This window comes from Salmo salar, chromosome ssa02, assembly GCF_905237065.1.
Source record: "Salmo salar chromosome ssa02, Ssal_v3.1, whole genome shotgun sequence".
Taxonomy (NCBI): domain Eukaryota; kingdom Metazoa; phylum Chordata; class Actinopteri; order Salmoniformes; family Salmonidae; genus Salmo; species Salmo salar.
The window spans coordinates 95,417,865-95,428,905 of record NC_059443.1 but is presented as its reverse complement, the minus strand read 5'-3'; the positions used below and the strand labels follow the sequence as shown (position 1 = coordinate 95,428,905).

General features: G+C 43.0%; 1 protein-coding gene across 1 annotated transcript; it reads left to right on the top strand.

Moving 5' to 3' along the window:
• The first annotated feature begins 991 nt into the window (after window positions 1-991).
• On the top strand, window positions 992-10,660 carry LOC123733185 (E3 ubiquitin-protein ligase RNF170). Its single transcript, XM_045712603.1, has 3 exons — window positions 992-1,041; window positions 8,850-9,085; window positions 9,237-10,660. Exons 1-3 carry the CDS (start codon window positions 1,004-1,006, stop codon window positions 9,386-9,388), a joined length of 426 nt encoding a protein of 141 aa, XP_045568559.1. The 5' UTR covers window positions 992-1,003; the 3' UTR covers window positions 9,389-10,660.
• Window positions 10,661-11,041: the final 381 nt, after the last annotated feature.

Below are 11,041 nucleotides of genomic sequence, written 5' to 3'. Positions count from 1 at the left end.
TGGATCTCTGTTTAGTTGTCACTGTGTTAACCACAACCAACATGCTGGATCTCTGTTTAGTTGTTACTGTGTTAACCACAACCAACATGTTAGATCAATGTTTAGTTGTCACTGTGTTAACCACAACCAACATGTTAGATCTCTGTTTAGTTGTCACTGTGTTAACCACAACCAACATGCTGGATCTCTGTTTAGTTGTCACTGTGTAAACCACAACCAACATGCTGGATCTCTGTTTAGTTGTCACTGTGTTAACCACAACCAACATGCTGGATCTCTGTTTAGTTGTCACTGTGTTAACCACAACCAACATGCTGGATCTCTGTTTAGTTGTCACTGTGTTAACCACAACCAACATGCTGGATCTCTGTTTAGTTGTCACTGTGTTAACCACAACCAACATGCTGGATCTCTGTTTAGTTGTCACTGTGTTAACCACAACCAACATGCTGGATCTCTGTTTAGTTGTCACTGTGTTAACCACTACCAACATGCTGGATCTCTGTTTAGTTGTCACTGTGTTAACCACAACCAACATGCTGGATCTCTGTTTAGTTGTCACTGTGTTAACCACAACCAACATGCTGGATCTCTGTTTAGTTGTCACTGTGTTAACCAACATGCTGGATCTCTGTTTAGTTGTCACTGTGTTAACCAACATGCTGGATCTCTGTTTAGTTGTCACTGTGTTAACCACAACCAACATGCTGGATCTCTGTTTAGTTGTCACTGTGTTGACCACAACCAACATGTTGGATCTCTGTTTAGTTGTCACTGTGTTAACCACAACCAACATGCTGGATCTCTGTTTAGTTGTCACTGTGTTAACCAACATGCTGGATCTCTGTTTAGTTGTCACTGTGTTAACCACAACCAACATGCTGGATCTCTGTTTAGTTGTTACTGTGTTAACCACAACCAACATGCTGGATCTCTGTTTAGTTGTCACTGTGTTAACCACAACCAACATGCTGGATCTCTGTTTAGGGGTCAGTGTTCTAAAATGAGTCTCTCTGGGGAACATGAGACCAAAGCTAAGAGGTGAGACAACAATACTGTTTCAGAATGTATTACGTTTATTTCCAATATTTCCACAATTTTTATCACATTTGTGTTTTTTCAATATCAAGTGTGACATTTTAACCTGGAAATTACAAACTTTAGAAGCCTTTTTTAAACCTCAAATACACTACCATTTTGCATTTTCTGCTGTGCAGGAACATTTCTGACACAATAGATTATCAAATTAATATACGGCAACTTTACTGTAAGTCTCTCTGGGGACGGTTTCCTGAAAGTGATGGCATTTAGGCTTACAGGTGTTTTAAAGATGTATCTTTCCTACAATGGCCGAAGAAATAACATGAGTTTCCTAAAACAGAGAATGGTCGCTATGTGCGTCGTTGGAGCATGTGTCGATACTGATAACCTCAGTCAGAGATCATATCCTCAGTCAGACCAGTAGAAACTGGATCAGCAGCACAACAAGGTATCACGTCTGGTGAACAGGTCAGAGTTCATATCCTCAGTCAGACCAGTAGAAACTGGATCAGCAGCACTACAAGGTATCACATCTGGTGAACAGGTCAGAGTTCATATCCTCAGTCAGACCAGTAGAAACTGGATCAGCAGCACTACAAGTTATCATGTCTGGTGGACAGGTCAGAGTTCATATCCTCAGTCAGACCAGTAGAAACTGGATCAGCAGCACTACAAGGTATCACGTCTGGTGGAGCATGTATCAATTCTGATAGGATGGAAAGAAAGGGAGCGCTGCTCTCAGATCAGTTTTCTCCATTCAAATCTTTACTTAACATTATAATTATTTCACAATACTGATGAAGGATCAGCTTCTAGACAATAAAAGTACTTACAGCAATTACACAGTACAAGTAATTACAGCAGTTACACAAAAGTAATTACAGCAATCACACAATAAAATGAATACAGCAATTACACAATAAATGTAATTACTGCAATCACACAATTAAAGTTACAACCCTTTTTGTGGCTATAAACATCCCTTTGTTATGGTTTTTTATAGAACCTTTATGGAGGATAGTTCTATAAACAACCCTTTGTTATGGTTCTTTATAGAACCTTTATGGAGGATAGTTCTATAAACATCCCTTTGTTATGGTTCTTTATAGAACCTTTATGGAGGATAGTTCTATAAACATCCCTTTGTTATGGTTCTTTATAGAACCTTTATGGAGGATAGTTCTATAAACATCCCTTTGTTATGGTTCTTTATAGAACCTTTATGGAGGATAGTTCTATAAACATCCCTTTGTTATGGTTCTTTATAGAACCTTTATGGAGGTCAATCTCAAAGGTTCTTTATAGATTATTTTGAAGAACCTGACATTTGTTTTGCATTCTGGTTAGCCATAATATATTGTTAACATTCCATAGGTGTTATTATCGTGTTTAAATGTAACATTTTAGTCATTTAGCAGACACTCTGATCCATAGCAACTAGGGTTAAGTGCATTGCTCAAGGGCACATCAAAAGATTTGTCATCTAGTCAGCTCGGGGATTTAAACCAGCGACCTTTCAGTTACTGCCCCAATGCTCTTAACTCTAGGCTACCTGCCGTGACGAGATGAATCAGATGTGCTAGCTCTCAAACTGCTGGGGGTCACTGCAGTGATGTTGAAACAAAGCTTCCTGTCAAGGTATGCGTGAAGGGCTGTAGGAAGTCAGGCGCAGGAGAGCAGATAGTTGGTGGCAAAACGGAGCCTTTTATTTGGCGAACCAAAAGCACACGGCACAAACGAGCAGGAAAATACAAATATGGGTTGAACATAACCCAGCGCAACCAGCCTAACGTGCACGTACATGAACAGATAAACAATACCACACAAAGACATGGGGGAAACAGAGGGTTAAATACACAACACATAATGAGGGAAATGAGAACCAGGTGTGTGGGAAAACGAGACAAAACAAATGAAAAATGGATCGGCGATGGCTAGAAGACCGGCGACGTCGACCGCCGAACAAGGAGAGGCATCGACTTCGGCAGAAGTCGTGACACTTCCTGAAGCATTGAGGCTTTCCAGCCAACTGTGTCAAATAGGTTTATTACTCAGAGCTTCATTATTCGTACACAATGCACATTAGTTATATCTTCTGGGCAGCAATAAATAGCAGAGTGTGATTATCAGATAGAGGTATTTTTTTGTCCATAGATTTCATCAAAACTCTGTCTGTGAACAGAGTATGCTGTTCCCAGCTGTCTGTCTATGAACACAGTATACTGTTCCCAGCTGTCTGTCTGTCTATGAACACAGTATACTGTTCCCAGCTGTCTGTCTATGAACAGAGTATACTGTTCCCAGCTGTCTGTCTATGAACACAGTATACTGTTCCCATCTGTCTGTCTGTCTATGAACACAGTATACTGTTCCCAGCTGTCTGTCTATGAACACAGTATACTGTTCCCAGCTGTCTGTCTATGAACAGAGTATACTGTTCCCAGCTGTCTGTCTGTCTATGAACACAGTATACTGTTCCCAGCTGTCTGTCTATGAACACATTATACTGTTCCCAGCTGTCTGTCTATGAACACAGTATACTGTTCCCAGCTGTCTGTCTGTCTATGAACACATTATACTGTTCCCAGCTGTCTGTCTGTCTATGAACACAGTATACTGTTCCCAGCTGTCTGTCTATGAACAGAGTATACTGTTCCCAGCTGTCTGTCTATGAACACAGTATACTGTTTCCATCTGTCTGTCTGTCTATGAACACAGTATACTGTTCCCAGCTGTCTGTCTGTCTATGAACACAGTATACTGTTCCCAGCTGTCTGTCTGTCTATGAACACAGTATACTGTTCCCAGCTGTCTGTCTATGAACAGAGTATACTGTTCCCAGCTGTCTGTCTATGAACACAGTATACTGTTCCCATCTGTCTGTCTGTCTATGAACACAGTATACTGTTCCCAGCTGTCTGTCTATGAACACAGTATACTGTTCCCAGCTGTCTGTCTATGAACAGAGTATACTGTTCCCAGCTGTCTGTCTGTCTATGAACACAGTATACTGTTCCCAGCTGTCTGTCTATGAACACATTATACTGTTCCCAGCTGTCTGTCTATGAACACAGTATACTGTTCCCAGCTGTCTGTCTGTCTATGAACACATTATACTGTTCCCAGCTGTCTGTCTGTCTATGAACACAGTATACTGTTCCCAGCTGTCTGTCTATGAACAGAGTATACTGTTCCCAGCTGTCTGTCTATGAACACAGTATACTGTTTCCATCTGTCTGTCTGTCTATGAACACAGTATACTGTTCCCAGCTGTCTGTCTGTCTATGAACACAGTATACTGTTCCCAGCTGTCTGTCTGTCTATGAACACAGTATACTGTTCCCAGCTGTCTGTCTATGAACAGAGTATACTGTTCCCAGCTGTCTGTCTATGAACACAGTATACTGTTCCCATCTGTCTGTCTGTCTATGAACACAGTATACTGTTCCCAGCTGTCTGTCTATGAACACAGTATACTGTTCCCAGCTGTCTGTCTATGAACAGAGTATACTGTTCCCAGCTGTCTGTCTGTCTATGAACACAGTATACTGTTCCCAGCTGTCTGTCTATGAACACATTATACTGTTCCCAGCTGTCTGTCTATGAACACAGTATACTGTTCCCAGCTGTCTGTCTGTCTATGAACACATTATACTGTTCCCAGCTGTCTGTCTGTCTATGAACACAGTATACTGTTCCCAGCTGTCTGTCTGTCTATGAACACATTATACTGTTCCCAGCTGTCTGTCTGTCTATGAACACATTATACTGTTCCCAGCTGTCTGTCTGTCTATGAACACAGTATACTGTTCCCAGCTGTCTGTCTATGAACACAGTATACTGTTCCCAGCTGTCTGTCTATGAACACAGTATACTGTTCCCAGCTGTCTGTCTATGAACAGAGTATACTGTTCCCAGCTGTCTGTCTGTCTATGAACACAGTATACTGTTCCCAGCTGTCTGTCTATGAACACATTATACTGTTCCCAGCTGTCTGTCTATGAACACAGTATACTGTTCCCAGCTGTCTGTCTGTCTATGAACACATTATACTGTTCCCAGCTGTCTGTCTGTCTATGAACACAGTATACTGTTCCCAGCTGTCTGTCTGTCTATGAACACATTATACTGTTCCCAGCTGTCTGTCTGTCTATGAACACATTATACTGTTCCCAGCTGTCTGTCTGTCTATGAACACAGTATACTGTTCCCAGCTGTCTGTCTATGAACAGAGTATACTGTTCCCAGCTGTCTGTCTGTCTATAAACACATTATACTGTTCCCAGCTGTCTGTCTATGAACACAGTATACTGCTCCCAGCTGTCTGTCTGTCTATGAACACATTATACTGTTCCCAGCTGTCTGTCTATGAACACAGTATACTGTTCCCAGCTGTCTGTCTATGAACACAGTATTCTGTTCCCAGCTGTCTGTCTGTCTATGAACAGAGTATACTGTTCCAAGCTGTCTGTCTATGAACACAGTATACTGTTCCCAGCTGTCTGTCTGTCTATGAACACAGTATACTGTTCCCAGCTGTCTGTCTATGAACACAGTATACTGTTCCCAGCTGTCTGTCTGTCTATGAACAGAGTATACTGTTCCCAGCTGTCTGTCTATGAACACAGTATACTGTTCCCAGCTGTCTGTCTGTCTATGAACACAGTATACTGTTCCCAGCTGTCTGTCTATGAACACAGTATACTGTTCCCAGCTGTCTGTCTATGAACACAGTATACTGTTCCCAGCTGTCTGTCTGTCTATGAACACAGTATACTGTTCCCAGCTGTCTGTCTGTCTATGAACACAGTATACTGTTCCCAGCTGTCTGTCTATGAACACAGTATTCTGTTCCCAGCTGTCTGTCTATGAACACAGTATACTGTTCCCAGCTGTCTGTCTATGAACAGAGTATACTGTTCCCAGCTGTCTGTCTGTCTATGAACACAGTATACTGTTCCCAGCTGTCTGTCTATGAACAGAGTATACTGTTCCCAGCTGTCTGTCTGTCTATGAACACAGTATACTGTTCCCAGCTGTCTGTCTGTCTATGAACAGAGTATACTGTTCCCAGCTGTCTGTCTATGAACACAGTATACTGTTCCCAGCTGTCTGTCTATGAACACAGTATACTGTTCCCAGCTGTCTGTCTGTCTATGAACACAGTATACTGTTCCCAGCTGTCTGTCTGTCTATGAACACAGTATACTGTTCCCAGCTGTCTGTCTATGAACACAGTATTCTGTTCCCAGCTGTCTGTCTATGAACACAGTATACTGTTCCCAGCTGTCTGTCTGTCTATGAACACAGTATACTGTTCCCAGCTGTCTGTCTATGAACACAGTATTCTGTTCCCAGCTGTCTGTCTGTCTATGAACAGAGTATACTGTTCCCAGCTGTCTGTCTATGAACACAGTATTCTGTTCCCAGCTGTCTGTCTGTCTATGAACAGAGTATACTGTTCCCAGCTGTCTGTCTGTCTATGAACACAGTATACTGTTCCCAGCTGTCTGTCTATGAACACAGTATTCTGTTCCCAGCTGTCTGTCTGTCTATGAACAGAGTATACTGTTCCCAGCTGTCTGTCTATGAACACAGTATACTGTTCCCAGCTGTCTGTCTATGAACAGAGTATATTGTTCCCAGCTGTCTGTCTATGAACACAGTATACTGTTCCCAGCTGTCTGTCTGTCTATGAACACAGTATACTGTTCCCAGCTGTCTGTCTGTCTATGAACAGAGTATACTGTTCCCAGCTGTCTGTCTGTCTATGAACAGAGTATACTGTTCCCAGCTGTCTGTCTATGAACACAGTATACTGTTCCCAGCTGTCTGTCTATGAACACAGTATACTGTTCCCAGCTGTCTGTCTATGAACAGAGTATACTGTTCCCAGCTGTCTGTCTGTCTATGAACACAGTATACTGTTCCCAGCTGTCTGTCTATGAACAGAGTATACTGTTCCCAGCTGTCTGTCTGTCTATGAACAGAGTATACTGTTCCCAGCTGTCTGTCTATGAACACAGTATACTGTTCCCAGCTGTCTGTCTGTCTATGAACACATTATACTGTTCCCAGCTGTCTGTCTATGAACACAGTATACTGTTCCCAGCTGTCTGTCTGTCTATGAACAGAGTATGCTGTTCCCAGCTGTCTGTCTGTCTATGAACACAGTATACTGTTCCCAGCTGTCTGTCTATGAACACAGTATACTGTTCCCAGCTGTCTGTCTATGAACACAGTATACTGTTCCCAGCTGTCTGTCTATGAACACAGTATACTGTTCCCAGCTGTCTGTCTATGAACAGAGTATACTGTTCCCAGCTGTCTGTCTATGAACACAGTATACTGTTCCCAGCTGTCTGTCTGTCTATGAACACAGTATACTGTTCCCAGCTGTCTGTCTGTCTATGAACACAGTATACTGTTCCCAGCTGTCTGTCTATGAACAGAGTATACTGTTCCCAGCTGTCTGTCTATGAACACAGTATAATGTTCCCAGCTGTCTGTCTATGAACAGAGTATACTGTTCCCAGCTGTCTGTCTATGAACACAGTATACTGTTCCCAGCTGTCTGTCTGTCTATGAACACATTATACTGTTCCCAGCTGTCTGTCTATGAACACAGTATACTGTTCCCAGCTGTCTGTCTGTCTATGAACACAGTATACTGTTCCCAGCTGTCTGTCTATGAACACAGTATTCTGTTCCCAGCTGTCTGTCTGTCTATGAACAGAGTATACTGTTCCCAGCTGTCTGTCTATGAACACAGTATAATGTTCCCAGCTGTCTGTCTATGAACACAGTATACTGTTCCCAGCTGTCTGTCTATGAACACAGTATACTGTTCCCAGCTGCCTGTCTGTCTATGAACAGAGTATATTGTTCCCAGCTGTCTGTCTATGAACACAGTATACTGTTCCCAGCTGTCTGTCTATGAACAGAGTATACTGTTCCCAGCTGTCTGTCTGTCTATGAACAGAGTATACTGTTCCCAGCTGTCTGTCTATGAACACAGTATACTGTTCCCAGCTGTCTGTCTGTCTATGAACACAGTATACTGTTCCCAGCTGTCTGTCTATGAACACAGTATACTGTTCCCAGCTGTCTGTCTGTCTATGAACACAGTATAATGTTCCCAGCTGTCTGTCTATGAACACAGTATACTGTTCCCAGCTGTCTGTCTATGAACACAGTATACTGTTCCCAGCTGTCTGTCTATGAACACAGTATACTGTTCCCAGCTGTCTGTCTGTCTATGAACACAGTATACTGTTCCCAGCTGTCTGTCTGTCTATGAACAGTGATTTCTCCATGGATCATCCTGTCAACTCCAATGGTGGTGGATCAGTTACCTTTGACCTGTCACTAGTCAGAATAATATTAATAGTGAAGAGGAGAATCTTCAAGATGTCATATAGATATGTTTTGTAATGTGTAGTTTGTTTGAACTAAGTTTATTAGAGGAATTACTGCCCCCTCTTTTTATCTCTGTAGGGGATGGTCTACTCTGTTAGAGGATCAGTATCTCTCTCTCCTTTATCTCTGTAGGGGATGGTCTACTCTGTTAGAGGATCAGTAGTAACATCTAGAAGTCTCTCTCTCTCTTTTATCTCTGTAGGGGATGGTCTACTCTGTTAGAGGATCAGTATCTCTCTCTCCTTTATCTCTGTAGGGGATGGTCTACTCTGTTAGAGGATCAGTAGTAACATCTAGAAGTCTCTCTCTCTCCTTTATCTCTGTAGGGGATGGTCTACTCTGTTAGAGGATGAGTAGTAACATCTACACTCTCTCCTTTATCTCTGTAGTGGATGGTCTACTATGTTAGAGGATCAGTCCAGGTGTGCAGTGTGTCAGCAGGTTCTGAGGGATCCAGTCTCTACCACCTGTGGACACAGGTTCTGCAGACAGTGCATCACCAGATACTGGGAGAAACCTGCTCCTTCAGGAGACTATGACTGTCCTCAGTGTAGAAAGAGATCCAGAACACTTCCTGTACTACAGCACCTGAGGGAACCCAATGATGCAAGAGGCTTTGAAAAAAGTAAGACCACTTGCAGACCTGTGCTAAGTCAATACCTCAATTTGATTAAGTGTTAACTACAATAATATAAGTTACTGTAGTTGTGGAAGGCCCACATTTCATCCTGTCAATGAATGTGTCTGATAACACCCTATTTCCTCTTCCCTTGTAGTGGATGACAGCCTGCAGAAAGCTATAGTAAATCATAAAGACAGTCTGATAAGGAGGTATGAATGTGTAATAGAAGGCATCGAAACAGCAGGGAACCAAACTCCCCCTCAACAGGATTTACACAGAGCTCTACATCACAGAAGGCGAGAGTGAAGGGGTTAACAATGAACATGAGGTGTGGCAGCTAGAGACAGCACCCAGGACACCAACCTCACATGACACAGTAATCCACTGCAATGACATCTTTAAACCCTTACCTGGCCAAGAGAGAAGCATCAGAACTGTGCTGACGAAGGGCATCGCTGGCATCGGAAAAACAGTCTCTGTGCAGAAGTTCATCCTAGACTGGGCTGAAGGGAAGGCAAACCAAGATGTGGATATCATATTTGTGCTTCCTTTCCGGGAGCTGAACTTGATCAAAGATCGTCAGTACAGTCTTCTCAGACTTTTAAATGACTTCCACACAGAACTAGACATAGGCAATGCAAAGAAACTCACTGCCTGTAAAGCTATGTTCATCTTTGATGGTTTGGATGAAAGCAGACTTCCATTGGATTTCCAGCACAATGAAAGGTGTCTGATGTCACCCAGACATCATCTGTTGATGTTCTGCTGACAAACCTCATCAAGGGGAATCTGCTTCCCTCTGCTCTCCTATGGATAACCTCCCGACCAGCAGCAACCAATCAGATCCCCCCCTCAGTGTGTTGACCAGGTGACAGAAGTACGAGGATTCAGTGACCCACAGAAGGAGGAGTACTTCAGGAAGAGATTCAGTGATGAGGACCTGGCCAACAGAATCATCTCACACATAAAGACATCAAGGAGCCTCCACATCATGTGCCACATGCCGGTGTTCTGTTGGATTTCTGCAATAGTCCTTGAACACATGTTGAGTACAGACAAAAGAATAGAGATGCCCACGACTCTGACTGAGATGTTCACACACTTCGTGCTCATTCAGACCAGCCTGAAGAACCAGAAGCATCATGGAAGAGATGAGATGGAACAAGAGGAGCTCATGGAGTCAGATAAGGAAATTCTTCTGAAGCTGGGGAGGCTGGCGTTTGAAAATCTGGAGAAGGGTAATCTCATGTTCTATGAAGAAGACCTGAACATTTGCGGCATTGATGTCAAAGAAGCATCACTGTACTCAGGAGTGTGCACACACATCTTTAAAGAAGAGTCTGTGTTATTTCAGAGAGTGGTGTACTGCTTTGTACATCTAAGCATTCAGGAGTTTCTCTCAGCTGTCTACATGTACCATTGTTACACAAGCAAGAACATGGATGCACTGAAGCCCTTCTTCAAGAGAAAGTCTGAAGAGCTAACCTTGCATGAGCTGCTGAAGAGTACCGTGGATAAAGCCTTGGAGAGTAAGAATGGACACCTGGACCTTTTTGTTCGCTTCCTTCATGGCATGTCAGTGAGTCCAATCAGAAACTCCTACAAGGTCTGGTAACACAGACAGAAAGCAGTCCAGAGAGCGTCCAGAAAACAATCCGATCCCTTAAGGTGATGCAGAGGAAGAACATCTCCCCTGAGAGGTGGATTAATCTCTTCCACTGTCTGATAGAGATGAAAGACCATTCAGTACAGGGAGGAAATCCAAGAGTACTTGAGGTCAGAGAAAAGATCGATAAACCTCACACTTGCTCAGTGTTCAGCGCTGGCCTACATGCTGCAGATATCAGAGGAGGTTATGGATGTGTTTGACCTAAAAGAATACAAGACAACACAGGAGGGTCGTAGGAGACTGCTCCCAGCTGTGAGGTGCCGCAGAAAGGCTCTGTAAGTACTCAAACT